The following is a 17,033-nucleotide window of genomic DNA, read 5'->3' on the forward strand; positions in this document are numbered from 1 at the left end:
GAAGTTTCAGCAGCCAAAATATATCATTCACGGAAATAAAATTTAATCGCACAGACGATGCATGTCGCACAAAAACGACGCGATATACTATAAAAATTTACACAATACCGTATACATGCTTTTTCCGTCGCTACCGACGAACATACCATGTTTTACCAACCCATACACATTTTGCCAAATTTATATTCGCACAACGCATTCGCTATACTTGTTTTTTATCTGTCTTTTCTTTGACCAATCCATTTATTTCATACATAAACAGTCGCATATATCTTCTTCGAATACATTGAAATCACATGAACTTGAACACAACCACGTTAGCGAGCAATTAAAATTAGCATGAATGAAATGAATTAAAGCAACAACAGACAATGAATTTTAGCTGAAAAAAAAAAAACACCAGAGCTTCAACGTTCAAGGTCAAGTAAACTGAAAATAATATATGTATTTAAGGTGAATGAAAATACAAAGAGGAAAATTGTATTTATGAATTCAAAAAGATCTGGAAAATAATCTACATGAAAATGTTTATAACAAAGGCGAAAATTCAACACCTGTATTGAAATTCATTTTGCTGATGAACAAAAATTGCTGACAGACGGAAACGAATAAAAACTGAAATCATCCGCTTCGTACACCATATCTGTACATACACTTAATGTGATGATGACGACAACTATGACAACGGCAACAATAGACTGACGATGAGCGCTTTCACTTATTGCGCTGGTCGCAGCTGTCTGTTCATTTATATTTCCTATTTAGTTCTAATATTCCATTGAAAAACAGGCACACATAACATGTGACAGGTATGGGTACACACATTCGCATGGGTGTCTTGTATATATATGAACGACTCTGACGACTCTGTTCGTACGCATCGATGATGTCGCACAGTGTGTGTGTGTGTGTGTTTGTTTGTTACACGTACATACGAAGGAAATGCATACGGCCAGAGCAACTCCACAATAAATTCTCAACGAATGTGATTCGTGAGTAGTGCTTTTACATTGGAACACGGTTGACTTTACTACGAACGTCAAATGGCTTGAAAATCGAGGTGCACAGCGTTATTTTAAAATGAGGATAATTCTAAGCAACAATTTTACCAGGCGCTCATGAAGCCTCTGCATGGTGAGAGTTGGTCCGACAAGCATTTTACACACAATGAAACATAAGCTAAATTGTGTGCACTGTGCATATATGTGTGAAACTAGACAAACTTCTATCATAGACAAGTAGGAAAGAAGTAATGGAAAAAAAACACACAAACACACACACACACATATATATATATATGTATATATATTTATACGATAGAAATAGCGGATAGTAGCAGCTGACTAGCTGGTATGCCAAATATGCCAGATACAACCGTGTGATGAGCTGTGTTTGCCCGTTATATTGAAATGTCGACTGAATTAGAAAATGCATTAGAAACTGCTTAGATGTGCTGTTCGCTGCTGTTTCTCACTTTTCGCACTTGGCCTCGCAACTAATTCTCAACCAGAAGATTTTGTACACAGAGGCTGCTGCTACCTTCATCAATTACACAAGTTTGAATATGAGCTGAACAAACCAAATGATTAACTGAATCGGCAAACTAATCGACGATGAACAGGCGTTCATGAAATACGACAGAGTGTGTGTTTTGCATGTTTGCGTGACCGAAGTATGTTGTTGTTCAACTGAAAGTGGTACGTACGTAGAGAACGATAGCTGTTTCAAATTCATTGGTTACATTTTGACGGAATATTTTGACTGCAAGCAATCAAATATTCTTGAACAAAACTTTTGAATTCATATTTTGTTTCGAAATGAACGATTGGGTTTCAGAATTTTTTCGGTGTGTTCATTTAAAAATTCATTGAAACCTCTTGTATGCCGAACACTGCGACTTCATTTAAAGAATATGCGCTTTCAGTTAAACGTTCACTGATTTCTGCGCTCTTAATAAAAATGACATAGCATTCAACCATTCTTTGCAATTTTGGAATTCTCCAAATATCTTCACTTGCGTAAAACGCACTACGTTCTTCAGTGATTTTCTGTTTTTTTCTCTACCTTTCATGTTAAACAAGACACGCATTTTGGAAAAAAAAATAAAATAAAAAAAACTCATATGGATTTACCCTAGAATAAAATAATAATAATGAAAAGAAAACAAATCAACAATTTGATTTGAATATGAATAAAACTAGCACAAGACTTAGTCGCAATGAACAACAACAGTAACCATTTTCGAATGTGAATACGAAAACCAACCGAATGCACTGTCGTCAATGTGCATGATCGCCTGTTCGTTCATACACTCGGGTAAACTTGTACGCCCACAATAATGCAACAGGCTATTAATTTTTCCACTTGATTCCTGTGTCACATCGCTTTATTGCGATAGTACAAGCTACAACCCATAAGTTGGTAACCACAAAGCTTAAATAGTTTGTATTAACACTGAATGCAGGTACGAACTGATCCACAGTGCTTGCCACTGTGTGGAGAGGCGCACAGTAAAAGTGAGCATGAGCATGAGCATGCGGTAAAATACTATATAATATGCTTTGGTTTCTGCGAGCCGCATCAAAATACATCAGTTTAGAGAAATGACGAGCATCATTTTCGCTAATCATACTGACGTTTTACTAATAATCTATCACAATTTTCATCATGAACAATTTTCGCTCTTTCAATATAATAATCCAAAATTCGTCAATTTTTTGTGATAATAAAGAAAACTAGCTCTTATTTATAAATAAAAATTGTGGTAACTTTGTTTTTGTTACTATTAAAATATCATTAGGTTCGACCATTTTATTCGATCATCATCATTTATTATCTGTTTTTTTTTTTCATTCTCTAAATGTCGTGTATTGTACACTCGACACATCGGAAGAGGCCCAATAAGACAACGCAGCTTTTGTAACCTACAGTTCAATGTGAAATACGAAATCCATGCCTTCCATCGCTGCACAACCCTCCCTCATAGTCGCATTGCATTGATATCCAATTTGATGGAATTAAAATGAGTATTTCAATATTATTGTAACAATTAATCTGGTAATTCGAAACCCTGTTTTATATTTATTGTAAGTATTCTAATAGTTAATTGCAAAAATATTTTAATTTTCTTGCATTTCCCCGTTTCTGAAGCGAGCTAACTAATACTGTTGCGACGCTGACTCACACATATCTCTCACGTCAGACTTGTACGCACAAACACACCCACTGTGTTAACAAATGATACGCTCTGAATGATGTTGTATAAAACGCGCAATTCGTATTCTACGTCAAATCCAACACATCTACATTGAAGCTGCTTGCTCGTGTTCCTGCTCTCCTGATAGAATAGAGGGAAGCTAAAACTCTTTGGCGGGGCCTAAATTTTGTACACACATTTGTTGTACAACTCCTTCGCTTTCATTCGTATCAATGGTCGTTTCGAAATGTTTCTCTTCTTTTTCCACCAACAGGCACATTGACGCGAAACGTATATTTCGTTGGCGCAGTGTTCACCACATGAATGTTATTGTTATTGTTGTTGTTCGTGCGATTACACAGAGTATTTGGACTTGAATATGAAACTATATGTGTGTGGCATGTCGATTTTGAGCATTTGAGCAAACGGCATTTGAGTTCCCTTCCTTGGTTTTTGTTCACAACTGAAATTTGGGTATTGCATACCCTCGAATCGCCGTTCCGCTGCATGAAAGGGCCGGACTTACGAATTTCAATTTCGAAGTGAGTTTATCAATCGTCTGACTAAGTGAATATAAATGATGTCACACAAAACCGATATGTATGCATATGATAACTCAGTTTCTTCAAAAACTTAAATAGTAAATGATTTGGACACAAAATATAATAATGATTTTTTTTCCTTTTTCAAAATATATAGGTCTCTTCATAAAATGTTCTTAAAAACAGCACTTGTATTTGTGACACTTACCGATGGTTTTTATCGAAAAGGGAGGGACTTTTCGATTTGAAGTCACTGAATTCGATTTTAGAGTGATTCAAGTGGAAAATTTGATGCCGAGAACTTGGACTATTGGTTGGACAAGTATTTCATTCTGAACTGTCTCCTCAAGATTGTACTTAAAAAAATCGATGATAATCCCATCGTGGTACACAAACAGTTTGTTGTAACTTTGCTTTATTTTTTGCTAGTTTTTCGCTAGATACAATTTGATTTTTTATTCGTTACTTTAAAGAGAAAATTAGATTGAAAAATACAATTACAAATTGCTAGTATACAATACAACCTCCACACTTTGCATCGGACTTCGGCGAATAGAACTCAATTTATTCTCAACGCTTCTCCAACCACTAAAATTTAGGCATTGCCATTTAGTAGAGATGAGAGATGATAATAAAACCAAGTTCGTCCCGAGAGAACAATGCAAAGTATAGCTTGTATTTTAGCTGGCGATACAGTAATTTTGTAAACATTAAAATTACAATCGCTATTTTTACGCAAACTAAATCGAAGGTCAATTCATATCAAAATAATTTGATATTTTCACAATTGCAGATGGTTTTTTCTTGCCTTGGGTTTGTCGTTTGCTTACATAAACTTATATACTACTACATCCATAAATAACTTGAATAACGATTAGTATTAGCGGCGTGCATGAAAATTGTTAAAGGACTAATGTTCAAATCAATTGAAAGAAGAAAAAAAAATGATATTCAAAGCCACATAAACATGAAATATTCCATAATTAAAAAGTTTTGTAAACTTTGGAACCCGTGCTGTTTGTTGTCCGTTTTACAAATCTATTACTAGTTATTTATGCATTTAGTAATGTGTGTTTTATAACATCAAATTCATTACTGCGATGTCTTCGTTATTAATCTATGATTACAATAAGTGATGTATTATTATATTATTTTGCAAAACCAATATCAATATCGTATGAGCGTATTTGAGTAGGTATTAAATTTTGCATACATTTGCATAATCATATACGAAATATATATTAGATATTTCAACATGAATCTACTAGTTTTTGCAATAAACATATCGACATCACTTACTAAATTCATATTTGAATCCGAATCCTTATGGAGCGGTTTTGTGTTTGTCGAATCGGCAATAGAGTAATGCAAGTCGTTATAAACAGATCAATATTTCACACTTTAATCCAAATAGCGAAAAGGGATGCCGATTATTTTTCGCAGATCGGTCGTGTTAAAAGCGGCTCAAAGTTTTGTTCTGCTTATTAAAGGAGGAAATTATAAGTTATAAATATAACAGTATTGGAGAACTGATTAACAAAACTTACGATAATGCATTTAGACTTTGGTCATAATTTTCAAATACTCCAAGGCATTGCGAGCAGCACAGGTTTGAGCAACTTTAGATGTTTTGCCCGAACCTTGGCAAACTGCAACGGGCAGCGTTGATAACTGAACCAGACATTGAAATTGACCCGAATAATTTTTCTCTTCGATGTCAACAAATGTTACCTCGAATTGTTGCTCGGTAGCAATCTCTTGCAAAAACTGAACAAAATTCATGTTGGGATCGTTCAGGCAAGTGGTCTAAAATAAGGATAAAATGAGCCAGATTTTAATCATAATACTAATTACTGGACGAACTCTTTTCATTATAATTATTGTTTTCAATCATCTTGTATGGCAATACTCTTTTGTTTCTAATACTTACTTGGAGTTTACTCAAATTTTGGCCACTATTAGCTTTCAAAGTTTTATGGAATTGTGAAACTTTGTAGCTGTGTTGATTAGTCAACGTGGAAATACGTTTTTCCTTCAAATCGGCATAACGATTCAAAACATTTGCTCGGTTGATCTACAAATACACACAATTTAAATCAGGTTTTATTTTTTTTGAGAAGTTTCGATAAGGAAAAACTCTAGTATTTATTACATTGTGGTTGGTTTCGAAAGTTATGTCTTTTACTTCTCGGCTTTTACCAAACAGATATGAAGAATCTTCTTTTTAGTTTTCTTTCTTTCTAATCTGTACAATTTTTTTTTACAAAATTGTGTGAACTTGTCGATAACAACTTGCAAATTATGTGAATATACGTATTTTAATGAAACAATTTATCATTTATTTATATGTAATCTTAGCAAACATTTAGAACAAGTGCGTCCAGATATGGGTCGAAAAAAAAGAAAATTGCCAAAAAGATTCTTTCTATGGAATTGATAAGTCTAAATTAGGGACATAAATATTTTATAGTTTTACTTACATCGTCAGTGGCATCATCTTGGTTGTCTACGGGTAAATCTTGCAAACGTTGCCACATTTGATGAGCCGCTAAACGTTTGGCTTCTTTCTTACTCTTGCCACGTCCTTTTGAAACAATATGAAAATTCATTTATTCATTTAAATGATATGAACATTACAGGTGTTTTTGTATTGATTCAAATTCATTATTTGACGAACCTGTTTCAGTATACGATGATACATGACATGCGATTGTAAATTGTCTCTCGTGCGGTAAACCTACTTCAGATTGAGTTTCATAGAATGGTGGTGGCCAGCGACGTGCCATGCATAGCTCTTGCAACCAACCGATTGGATTCCCATTAACTTTCCCATCAACACTGTGAATTACAAAAATGAAATGAAAATTTCCACTGGCAATAGTTTTTACACTCTTTTACACCGCAAATAACACCTACTCCTTATTTCCGTTTGAAGTTGGTGGCAAAATTTGGTCGGCAATTTGCACTCCGGTTAGTTTGTCGATCAAATTTCGTGCAGCTTGATGTTTGGCTTCCTTTTTGGACTTGCCCGCGCCCATTGCATCCTTATTTCCATAAGTGACTCGATAGCGAAAAGTCGGCTCATGTATAGCCCCCTCAATTTGCACTAAATCATAAGTCGGAGTAATTCCACGTCTGCTTAAAAGTTCTTGAAGAACGGAAACTGGCGTTTTCATAGCATTGTTTGCACCTTCTAAACATCCGTAATATGGAAACGTTCTTGGTTTGAATTGTTATAATTGAAACAAAATTCAAGCAGAAGATTTTTACAAATATTTTAGACCACTTGCCTGGTGTTAACGTTAGCGCTTTTAGTGCATCTTCAATCGAAACGTTCTCATCAGCTGGTTTTTTCTTCGAAGATCTTTTCTCGGACGTATTGTCCTCGCCGCCTTCGGCAATGCCCGATTGAGGAACATTGTTTTTCTGCTTACGGATTCGACGGCGGTTCTGATTTTGACCCTGCTTTTGCTGGTCGATATTGATTTGTTGCTGCATATGCTGCTGTTGTTGAGCCTGATGAATCTGTTCCAACTAAAGTAAAGCTCTTTTTTTTCAATCAGACACTATTTATACGGCAATTTTTGCGTACCTGCTGTTGGTGCAACTGGGCTATTTGTTGCTGATTTAGATTCCCATTAATAATTCTCACGTCATTCAAATCCATTTTGTCACCACTCCTATTTAAAATGGGAAAAAGCTATTGATGGTATTGTGTGTCACTAAATAATTTAATTGATTGCTTGCAGAAAAGTTAAAACTAATCAAAATACAATTTTATCATATTATGTATATCAATACACAAAAATATAATATGGAACGAATGTTGAAAAATCAATAAAATAACATCCACAGAGGATATAATCTTTACAACTAATTTTTGGAGTGCTGGCAGTCAATGATTACTCAACAATAGCACAAAAAATGTATATTTTCAACTCACACTTTTCAACCAATCAAATTAATACAACTTTATCGTAATGGGAAAGAGAATTATTTAATCTATTTTTTGTGACGTTTTCGTTTGTAGGCCGTGTATGACAAAAAGAGAATATAAGCTATTGCTTGTGCTCAACGGGAACGAAAGCCGCAAAATCACCCATAATTCGCTACCATATGGCCGTCAATCCACCACAAGCGTGTTTCCCCTCTACATGACATATTTTATTATAAATCCTGGGTTGGTTATAGCCAAAAGTTTTAAACTTGTAATATTTTTGCATTTGTAAATATTTCAAGTCATTTCTTACAAAAAAACTATTTAATTATAGCAGAAATGGTTGAATATACAATCATTTGAAGAGGTGAATTTCATACAAACGGGAACACTCTGTACCTAAGAGGTGGTATGATATCGAGTTAAGCCGAACTGTCATTTTACTTCATATTGAATACCGAAAAATGAGGTTGTAGAGTGGAAATAACTTCAAAATTTTGTCTATGTATGGTCTGAATATTTCGTATGTAGTAGTGACAAAAGCTAACTCAGCGACATGCCAAAATTCTTCTTCAAAGTGATTCCTTGTTCATTGGATGGCTGAGAATTGTTGGCATTTTTTTTCATTTGGTGTCCAAGTTTATGTTTAATTCCAAATTATATTTAGTAGAATATTTTTGTGCATGAGCATTTTCATATCTGGAGATCCAAAAAATGTCAACCAAAAATGAAAATGTGGTAGACGACTGGGAGGCCATTGATGATTCTGAAGTAAGTGATATGAAGTCTAATTAAAATATATATATTTTTATTTAATTAACAGGCAACGATTTGTGCATTATAAAAAATATTTGGATGAGAAAACATCCAAATTGATTTGTAGTGGCAAATGTTTTAGTTTTTTCCTAAAGTTTTCAGTGAGTGATTGCGAAAAAAACATATTGACAAATAGTTCAACCAATATTTGAACGTCCGAAAAATGTTTGTCAATTAACATGTATAGCGAGAATAGTAAAGTGAGAATGTGCAAATTTTTGCGTGTGAATTTATACATTGAGCACATTTTTAACCGTTTAATTGACGTTTTCCATCAGATCATGGTTATCAATTAGATTGAACTGATTTGATTCTGTGATTACATTCTGTCTAATACATTCTTTTTTTTCTCATGGTCACACAGTTAAATACGAAAGTCAACCAAATTAGGAAAAATGCCACCAACAATCCAACGATATCGAATGCTGGACTTGAGTGCAGTCGACCATTTTCTGCAATGTTATTGAACGATGAAGATTGCATGCGTACACAGTACGTGCCACCGGAGCCAACAGTTAAAATTCTCAAACGACCCACCAACGACAAAAATAATCAACAATTATTAGCTGAACAAAAGCCAAAGGCGCCAATCAAAACGCTTCAACAACGTGAGCAGGAATATGCTGAAGCACGGCTTCGGATATTGGGCTCGGCCAAGAGCGAGGAAGAAGAAGAGTAAGTTTGGCATGAATTCGAAAATATCCAACATTAAAACATAATAAATAAATTTATTTCTATTCTAGAACACCAACGCCGCATGTAGAAAAAAATGGAACGACCAATCACAATAATGTAAATGGTTTTTCAAATAGGAATCTGATGAACCAAGCAAATTCAGTAGGTAACTCGTCTAGAGCGTTTGTTCGTAACCCGCAGCCTCAGCAATATAACTCTTTTCAACCATCACATCATCTACAGCAACAGCCTACATTTCAAATTTCACCAGAAATGCGTAGAGTCGATGAAAATGTTATTCGATTACCTCGAGGACCCGATGGTACCACTGGTTTTTTGCTCAAGCGGTAGCCCTCGTTACCGTGAACATATTTTACACAATGGAAAAATTAAACAGAACAAAAATTAAATATACATATTTAAAACTAATTCTTACTTTTATTTCGAAGCAAAACGGAATTGATTTACTTTAGGTTCAGTTCATTTTGGTATACGCTCTTTTCAATTTGTTCTTCCAAAAATCATTATCTTTAAATAGTAACATTAGAAATATTTCCAGCTGCGAATTAAGCCCGGCCATTTCTCGAAAAGAAATAATGAAAGCAGTCAAAATGTTGTAAATAGTTAAAACCTAGATAGAAATATCGCTCATTTAATGAAAAAAAGGAGTCTCGTCGAAAATGGAGTATAATTTTCAGAAAATTTAGCATTTTTTACTGTTTGGTGTGCTAATTTTACATATGAATAATGATACTGTAAGACAAATCGATTTTCTCACCTTCTTTAATTTCCATTTTTTTTTCTCTCACTGATTGCTGAAAGAAATTTTCTGGGCAAAGAAATTCAAATTGTTGAGTTGTTGAGTTTTTGCATTTTTTGTTGACACGATTTATTGTTTATATAAATAAAATGATACAAATGTCTAATTTTGACTCTCTTTCACTTTCATCCAATCGCTATATGCTTAAATTTTTCAGCATTATAATATGTGTGTTGTTCAATGTTCATGTTCAATATTTTCTCTCTCGAAGATTTCACTTTACGTTCCATATCAAATGTACTGAAAAGTGCAACTTGGCCGTCTGCCTTGCAATTCATTATGTTCACGTTGTTTTTGTCTTTTGCATAAAAGTAATTAAAATTTTCTGATATATTTTGTTTACATAAATGGTATTTGATCTGTTTGCCTGCTGTTATGCGATGAACGAAAGTCGAAAGCAACCGTTTCGAATACCATGCGCTCGCAGTTCACAGACCCAAAAGCAGTTATCGATGATTATATTGGATTGACTTCATGAGAGATATCATATCGATCATAAGACAAAATTTGCCAGCATAATAATTGCATTGAACTCTTAAATTCATCATTCTCATTTCATAATAATTGTTTACATTTGCCTTAAATACGATTTTTTATTTACATTTCTATTTTTTTGTCGTTTATTGTGTGCATGCATTTCATCGCTGTTCATTAATTCTCATTGTTGTTTTATAAATATACGAAGCGTGTGTAATTTTTTTTTTCTCTTAGCACAAATCTGTTGCTGAAAAATGCACTCGTGAAGTGGTGCCCTAGCTTCAACTCATTCTTTTATCCTGCTATATCTAGGAACTGTTTTGGACCTGTTGCAATGAGTTGTGACTCGGTATCCAAATTGTTTACTGTGTAATGGCTGTTAAAATAATTAGTTATAGCATTGAGTAGTTGACATTGGTTTTATTTTCTCACTAATTGTGTCGCTTTGTTGATTTATTAATTGAATGATCTAAAACAAATAAAATTAGTTAGGAAGCATAAGAACGACAGCTAAATATGCGGTTGTTTTCGTAAGTGAATTATACTGATTGATCAGTGCAACGGATTTGGTTTATTATCGGCATGCTGCAGATTGCTTGGCTGTTGATGCTGCTGCTGTTGTGGGGCTCCCTGTTGCTGACCTGGATGTGATGGATTTTGCATGAATGTTCGCAGTGTATTATCTATCAGAGTGACGATTTTCTCACGATCATTTTCATGTATAAAACCTAAATGTACAAGCTCATTGGTTAATGTTGTTGATGAATCGTCCTGCGATACTTGACACGTTAACTGCCTGTTCATTTTGTCATCCATTCGCAGCAGAAGGGTCATAATTAATTCATTGCTAGCCGTTTCTCGCGGTTTTACACTGCACATCATATTTACTATTTCACGTGTCTCAATGTCAACTGGTTCAGGGGTCGTCGATTTCACCGATTCGGCTGCATCCGGCGACAGTGCCCGTATACGAATGTTCGCCATTCGCTTCGGTGCGAATACAGTTAACGGATAAATGCCATATTTGACATCTTCAATGAGTTTTTCCAATTTCTCAACGGGCGGCACATCACGCAATCTCACTTCAACAGGTTGATCAGCTCGTAGTATATAGGCCAATATCGAATCATTTTTGTACAACGTTTGCATACGTTCATCGATAATCGTATCGGAGAATATAGGCGATGAATTGACAATCGAGTGAGCCGAAAGCAGTTTTAGTGACGGTACCTCGAACAACAGCGGATGGAACAATAGCTCACGAACTGTGCTACGTTTTGTTGGATCTTCGTGTAGACATTTCTGTAGAAAATCCCTTTGGTTTGCATCCTCTAAACTGGCAATGGTTTGTTGAATTTGTTTTTCAGAGACTAGTTTACCAGCATCATCGTCACCCTGCATATCGACGGCTGCCATTTCAAGTGAACATAAGCCAAATGAATACACGTCCATCGCTTCTGTTGGCGGTGGACCGTGCTCATGAATACGAACATTTGGATGGTGTTGCTTGTATTCGGGTGACGATATCACATAGTGATGAATTGATTCCGGTGACACGCTACCAATTTTCACTAAACCATTATGCTGAATAAATATTGTATCACAGGTCAGGTTGGCGTGTACAATTGGCGGCTTTGATGAGTGCAAGTAGCCCAATGCCGACAAAATTTGTGTACACCATCTTTTCCATGCATGCAACGATAATTTCTTAACATTTCGCTTGGTTCGCTTCAGGAATTGTTTCCATGAGCCGGACGACATGTATTCGGTTATAAATACTATTCTAGGCTTTTCATCATGTATATCTGACCAATACCGATGGAATTTCACAATGTTTGGATGTTCAAGTTGCGACATACAATCGAACATTTCCCGGTATTTAGCTTCTTCGTTCTTGAAATGCCGTGGACTATTAAAAAACAATTCATTCCACACAACTTCAACGCCCTCCTCATTGTCCATTGCCAGATGGGCGCGTGCAATTCCGGGCACATCTCTCTGATCAACCACTTCCAGACGTTTTGACCAACGCCCACATGGACTCTCCTCAATCATTTCATCTTCTTCCGATTCCTCACCACTTTCACGCGGTGATTGTGAATAAGCCATATTTCTACTAAACGAATTGAAAAAGAGAAAGAGAAAACAGATAAGAAAAGAGAATTAAAGTCCAAATATGTTGGTTATGTTCAATCGATCGTTTGAACTTTACACGTTGATTACATCCAACGACAAAATTTACTCACAGTTTCTCTTTAGCCTATTGATGATAGAGTCAACACATGAAAAATCTCGTCAATTGGAATGTCCGCTATAGCCGTACGCGATCTGGATAGTCATAAGTAAATGGAATATGTTTCGGGTGATGTTGCAGATTAATCATATACTACGTTGTCCCAGTATATGCGTTGAAATGAAAATAAAACACCATAAACCTTATGCGAAGAGAGACGGATGAACGAGAATATTTGTGAATGTTACGTGCTAATGAGTATGTGGTTAACGTATGATTTATCGTTCCGTCGAATTGATTCACTATTTTCACAGCACAAATACACCGATGCAATGATGCACTCACACAGATGGCAGCTGCGAGTATTTTGTACAATTGCAATACGCAATTTATTGTTCTTTTTTACGAGCTTGACATCCGATATTTTATTTATTTATTCTTATGTTTTACACTGTCTCTGTTCGTTTATTAGTCTGATCCGATTCAATTCGATCCGATCCGTGTATTCGATCACGTCGTATTCAAATGTGCTGAAACAATTTTTATCAGAATATGCGACATCTAGTTCATTTCGTATTGAATTGCATACATTGAAGTAGCTGAGTAACAAATGGTGAACAGAATCTTTGCAAAACCTTTGCTGTAATAAGTGTCTACAGTTCATAAATTATAATATCAATTGGGAAATACGAGCGTACACTTTTTACTTGGCTGCTGCTTCTTCTTCTTTCCTTTTCTTATTCTTATTCTTGTTCTGTGTTTGTCTTTTGACGATGGTTGTTGTTGTTGGTATTATAATTATTATTATTACTGCTTCTGCTGCTGCCGCTGCCGTCGTCGATGCCTTATTGTTCCTCTGTTTTTGCAAAAGTATATCGTGTGCGGAATTATTAAGTTGTATTGTGGTCTTTATGATTTGATTTCTTCAATAAATGATACAATTGGCATACGAAACTCACGGCTACACACATATACAAATACACTGATATTGATAGAAGTATTTGCGACAGTTCGTAATTAATGCAAACGTGAAGGAAAAAAAGTACTTAGGCCAAAAATATTTCGCATATTTGCTGTTTATTTCAGATTTAGTCGTCAGATTTATTTTGTTCGTATTCCATATTCGTGTTTTAATGTATCTCAATGATATTGTTCCCAGTGGTTTCCCACCTATTTGAGGCGTCTTTTTGTTTTAGTTTGTTGCTTCACGATGGAATTTTCAGCAGTTGCAAATCAACAAGAAGCAATACACACAAACACAAAGGAATTTTTTTTCATTGCTCGTCATTTATGGCACGAATTTTTATTTGACTTTTGCTCTTTCCCTTTAAAGAAGAGGTAAAACTGATGTCGTCCTTGTTTAATTTTGATTATAACTTTTGAACAACTTGTAATTTTATGGATTTTATGTAAATATTATGGAAAATAATAAAAACTGTTCAACTTGAATAAGTTTTTCTCATCGTTGTCGTCGTCGTATGGATGTCATCGACTCTTTTTATCTACTCCACGAAATCATGATTCACACTTTTTTTATAAAATATATGTGGTATATGTGTTATAAATCGCTGAATAATATATGGAACTGAATGAAAAGTCTCTTTTTTTTCGTATATATTATTCCTCCTCTACATATAGTACGGATTGAACTTCATAGACAGATTGTTCTTTAGAAACTAATATGGTGGATGGCAGTAGAGACTGTCATTGTCAATGGTAAATGCTGCAATATAAGAAGCAAGACATGTCAGGCTCTATTCGGAATCGCACATACTGTAACGCATACTAATACAATATCTCACTCACACATCAAACCATGTGTTCACAGACACACACATGCAACTAATAGCCCACTCACAGGTTGCTTGCAATTCAATAGTGTGCCGCACCGAATTAATCACATCTAGCTCCACATCTACATCGAATAAATGGGGAAAAATGTGAATTTTCATTCGTTCTTTTTCCAATCAGCGTTCAAACGTCGATTTTATGTTTTATGGTTATGTCGATCTTTCTTTCATTCATTGGAGTGCGATTGATACAGATCAGCTGATTTTGACACTTTTGCGGACAGAGAGTATTTTGAAAGATGTCGTTTGAGACATCATTAGAGTGTTTGTGCTACAAGAGAAATATGTGGATACATGACTTTCATAGACGAAAAAAACATGCATCAATGTTGACAATCACTATATCACTAGAGTACTATGATAGTGGAATTGTTATGAGAAGATCTACAAATTGAATTTGTATGAGTGTAGCGCGCAGTGCACTATTTGCGTAATTTCCTTATCTCGTATGTGAGCATTTGAATTTGTTTGTTCCATTTTTCCCTTGCATTCAAACTATATTTCTTTTTCTAAATTGGCTAAATGAGTTCATTTATTGCGTATTTCAAATAAAAAAATAAATGGTGACGTGGATGAGATTTACATTTGTTCGAGATAGTTTTTTTGATAAGCTTTTTGTGGCGATTTGGCATGAGTTATAATAAACTGAACTGGAACTAAATCAAGTAAACATTGAAACGAATTTCTTGAACGTTTGATTCTCAAGGATTAAAACAACATTAAATATGTTGATTCTATATTAAACAGTTTTTTTTCTCTCAAACTTATCTCTATTAGGGACATTTTGAACGGCTACTAATAATGAATATCCACGAAGTAAATGGAAAGCATGAAAGTGTACAAAATTTTTGCGAACTAGGTAATACTTTTTGATATTAGTAGTGATAAATAGAGTGAAGAAAAAAACGATGTTATTTTATGTTACGTGAAATAGGAAAAGATGCACAAGAGCTTATAAACGCAGCGATTGAAGCTAGAAAATTTTCGTACAGGTATGTCAGATTGTGCACATCAGTCCAACCGTATCTGTGTATAAGTGGGAGAAATCGTTTTTTTCTTTCTTTACAATAGCCCATATAGCAAATTCAAGGTTGGAGCTGCCATTCGGGTGGGCGATGGCTCGATTATCTCTGGGTGTAATGTGGAGAATGCTGCATACAGTCCTTCTATTTGTGCAGAGCGAACTGCTGCTTGTAAAGCAATAAGTACAGGCCATAGTGAATTCAAGGCAGCCGCAGTTGTTGCATTTCAACAGGATTCATTCACCACACCATGGTATCTATTCTACAGCTACTATTAAACAGTAATAAAAAAATCTATCTTACTATTCTAGTGGTGTCTGTCGTCAAGTTCTATCCGAATTCGCTAAGGAGGATATCCCCATTTATGTTGCTAAACCATCACCGGTTAGAGTTCTAGTAACTTCTATCAAATCTCTGCTTCCACACTCTTTCGTACCATTGCCCACTGACTGAGACAGAGTGACATTCAAAGAAAAACAAAAATAGATAGATCGTTCAGGTATTGCTGTGTTACCAGTATCCGCGTATTCTTTTTATTTAAATCATTATTATAAATCAATTTAATGTATTTTCCACAATAAAGAAACAATCTTCGACTAACGAATATCCAGTGTATAAATTGTATTATTTCTCTTTCCATCATTTCTTCATCAAGACTTATATAATTAATACGATGACGCCGAATACTTTAAATTAGGCTGCCCATGGTGGTGTCATTGGTGCTGGATTTTGCATATACGACATAACAACTGCACTGACCGACAACATGAAGGATGACAAAACCTATAAAAATGGCATTTTTCTTCACATTCATAGAAATGTACTGTCTGATTGAACAACGGAAAATTACCTGTTTTGCATCATCACTAGCTCTTGAATTTGCAAACGAAATACAGGAACAGTACAACGCAAGCCACGCTGGAACAAAATCGATAAAAATGTAAGGATTTATGAAAAAAAAAACCGAAAATGTCTAATATTTTTTTCCAATCCGACTTACCACACCATTTAAGCTTCATCATAAGACCGCACATTGAAAAAATCATGCCCAGAATATTAAAATAATCTGGTAAAAAATCTTCAGTTTGCCCATTATTGGGAGAAGATTTGAATGACCTGACTTTATCTGCTCGTCGCGGATCTACTGGTGGAGACGACATTTTCCTAATAATCGAAATTATGTGCTAAAATAATCAAACAGATCCTATTGATTTCTTTACAGTGTAATGTTTTATTTAAACTAATGTTTTAATTTGATTAAAAAAAGCAAGTTATTAATTACTTGTTAATTTGGTGAAGAAAAAACACATAAGAATAGACTTTTAATATCAAATTAAAGAAACATCTGACGTGTGTCAAAATCGTATGTCAATGCGTGGACTTCCAATCATAAATGGCAACACCAATAATCAACATGATACTTTTTTTGATTTGCTTTGAAAAATAAAATAAAAAAGAAACAAAT

At 34.8% G+C, this 17,033-nt stretch overlaps 5 protein-coding genes across 20 annotated transcripts; 2 read left to right on the forward strand and 3 right to left on the reverse strand.

Annotated features, from left to right (window-relative positions):
* Positions 1–4,136: 4,136 nt before the first annotated feature.
* LOC129568638 (interferon-inducible double-stranded RNA-dependent protein kinase activator A homolog) lies at positions 4,137–7,868 on the reverse strand. Of its 10 annotated transcripts, none has more exons than XM_055446776.1 (9): positions 7,682–7,868; positions 7,331–7,418; positions 7,029–7,272; positions 6,655–6,931; positions 6,416–6,576; positions 6,219–6,322; positions 5,669–5,812; positions 5,286–5,544; positions 4,137–5,215 (listed from the first exon to the last, which is right to left on the reverse strand). In XM_055446776.1, exons 2-8 carry the CDS (start codon positions 7,403–7,405, stop codon positions 5,296–5,298), a joined length of 1,254 nt encoding a protein of 417 aa, XP_055302751.1. In that variant the 5' UTR covers positions 7,406–7,418; positions 7,682–7,868; the 3' UTR covers positions 4,137–5,215; positions 5,286–5,295. The 10 variants fall into 10 exon arrangements, with proteins under 10 accessions (XP_055302751.1, XP_055302748.1, XP_055302749.1 ...); XM_055446773.1 differs by having other exon boundaries at positions 7,331–7,438; positions 7,682–7,835; XM_055446774.1 differs by having other exon boundaries at positions 7,610–7,828.
* Positions 7,869–8,099: 231 nt separating this feature from the next.
* Positions 8,100–10,089, forward strand: LOC129568640 (SUZ domain-containing protein 1). Its single transcript, XM_055446792.1, has 3 exons — positions 8,100–8,446; positions 8,856–9,166; positions 9,235–10,089. The coding sequence occupies exons 1-3, from the start codon at positions 8,390–8,392 to the stop codon at positions 9,515–9,517; spliced, it is 651 nt and encodes a 216-aa protein (XP_055302767.1). The 5' UTR covers positions 8,100–8,389; the 3' UTR covers positions 9,518–10,089.
* Positions 10,018–14,895, reverse strand: LOC129568634 (nuclear receptor-binding protein homolog). 2 transcript variants are annotated; one of them, XM_055446762.1, is made up of 3 exons: positions 14,503–14,895; positions 12,710–14,419; positions 10,018–12,579 (listed from the first exon to the last, which is right to left on the reverse strand). In XM_055446762.1, the coding sequence occupies exon 3, from the start codon at positions 12,570–12,572 to the stop codon at positions 11,016–11,018; it is 1,557 nt and encodes a 518-aa protein (XP_055302737.1). In that variant the 5' UTR covers positions 12,573–12,579; positions 12,710–14,419; positions 14,503–14,895; the 3' UTR covers positions 10,018–11,015. The 2 variants fall into 2 exon arrangements, with proteins under 2 accessions (XP_055302737.1, XP_055302739.1); XM_055446764.1 differs by having other exon boundaries at positions 10,018–12,576; positions 12,710–14,533.
* On the forward strand, positions 14,870–16,172 carry LOC129568641 (cytidine deaminase-like). Of its 4 annotated transcripts, none has more exons than XM_055446797.1 (5): positions 14,870–14,992; positions 15,324–15,405; positions 15,481–15,538; positions 15,618–15,821; positions 15,880–16,172. In XM_055446797.1, exons 2-5 carry the CDS (start codon positions 15,348–15,350, stop codon positions 16,019–16,021), a joined length of 462 nt encoding a protein of 153 aa, XP_055302772.1. In that variant the 5' UTR covers positions 14,870–14,992; positions 15,324–15,347; the 3' UTR covers positions 16,022–16,172. The 4 variants fall into 4 exon arrangements, with proteins under 4 accessions (XP_055302772.1, XP_055302769.1, XP_055302770.1 ...); XM_055446794.1 differs by having other exon boundaries at positions 14,910–14,996; XM_055446795.1 differs by lacking the exon at positions 14,870–14,992 and adding an exon at positions 15,003–15,211 and having other exon boundaries at positions 15,294–15,405.
* Positions 16,056–16,991, reverse strand: LOC129568644 (protein Asterix). Of its 3 annotated transcripts, none has more exons than XM_055446801.1 (4): positions 16,851–16,991; positions 16,569–16,752; positions 16,419–16,486; positions 16,056–16,351 (listed from the first exon to the last, which is right to left on the reverse strand). In XM_055446801.1, the coding sequence occupies exons 2-4, from the start codon at positions 16,726–16,728 to the stop codon at positions 16,262–16,264; spliced, it is 318 nt and encodes a 105-aa protein (XP_055302776.1). In that variant the 5' UTR covers positions 16,729–16,752; positions 16,851–16,991; the 3' UTR covers positions 16,056–16,261. The 3 variants fall into 3 exon arrangements, with proteins under 3 accessions (XP_055302776.1, XP_055302777.1, XP_055302775.1); XM_055446802.1 differs by having other exon boundaries at positions 16,569–16,772; positions 16,851–16,952; XM_055446800.1 differs by having other exon boundaries at positions 16,569–16,732; positions 16,851–16,917.
* Between the last annotated feature and the right edge of the window lie 42 nt (positions 16,992–17,033).

Source organism: Sitodiplosis mosellana, unplaced genomic scaffold (assembly GCF_009176505.1).
Source record: "Sitodiplosis mosellana isolate CC-2019 unplaced genomic scaffold, AAFC_SMos_1.0 Smas_scaffold_21, whole genome shotgun sequence".
Taxonomy (NCBI): Eukaryota; Metazoa; Arthropoda; class Insecta; order Diptera; family Cecidomyiidae; genus Sitodiplosis; species Sitodiplosis mosellana.

What these genes read in the sequence shown, in the direction of transcription:
- LOC129568638 (XM_055446776.1), bottom strand. Translation starts at nt 7,405, where the DNA reads ATGGATTTGAATGACGTGAGAATTATTAATGGGAATCTAAATCAGCAA. An exon ending in AGCGCTAACGTTAACACCAG is followed by an intron (nt 6,932 to 7,028) that starts GCAAGTGGTCTA and finishes ACGGATGTTTAG; the next exon opens with AAGGTGCAAACAATGCTATG. An exon ending in AAAATTTGAGTAAACTCCAA is followed by an intron (nt 5,545 to 5,668) that starts GTAAGTATTAGA and finishes TCCTTATTTTAG; the next exon opens with ACCACTTGCCTGAACGATCC.
- LOC129568640 (XM_055446792.1), top strand. Translation starts at nt 8,390, where the DNA reads ATGTCAACCAAAAATGAAAATGTGGTAGACGACTGGGAGGCCATTGAT. An exon ending in AGGCCATTGATGATTCTGAA is followed by an intron (nt 8,447 to 8,855) that starts GTAAGTGATATG and finishes ATGGTCACACAG; the next exon opens with TTAAATACGAAAGTCAACCA. An exon ending in AAGAGCGAGGAAGAAGAAGA is followed by an intron (nt 9,167 to 9,234) that starts GTAAGTTTGGCA and finishes TTTCTATTCTAG; the next exon opens with AACACCAACGCCGCATGTAG.
- LOC129568634 (XM_055446762.1), bottom strand. Translation starts at nt 12,572, where the DNA reads ATGGCTTATTCACAATCACCGCGTGAAAGTGGTGAGGAATCGGAAGAA.
- LOC129568641 (XM_055446797.1), top strand. Translation starts at nt 15,348, where the DNA reads ATGAATATCCACGAAGTAAATGGAAAGCATGAAAGTGTACAAAATTTT. An exon ending in ACAAAATTTTTGCGAACTAG is followed by an intron (nt 15,406 to 15,480) that starts GTAATACTTTTT and finishes TACGTGAAATAG; the next exon opens with GAAAAGATGCACAAGAGCTT. An exon ending in GCTAGAAAATTTTCGTACAG is followed by an intron (nt 15,539 to 15,617) that starts GTATGTCAGATT and finishes TCTTTACAATAG; the next exon opens with CCCATATAGCAAATTCAAGG.
- LOC129568644 (XM_055446801.1), bottom strand. Translation starts at nt 16,728, where the DNA reads ATGTCGTCTCCACCAGTAGATCCGCGACGAGCAGATAAAGTCAGGTCA. An exon ending in GATGAAGCTTAAATGGTGTG is followed by an intron (nt 16,487 to 16,568) that starts GTAAGTCGGATT and finishes ATTTTGTTCCAG; the next exon opens with CGTGGCTTGCGTTGTACTGT. An exon ending in CTAGTGATGATGCAAAACAG is followed by an intron (nt 16,352 to 16,418) that starts GTAATTTTCCGT and finishes CCATTTTTATAG; the next exon opens with GTTTTGTCATCCTTCATGTT.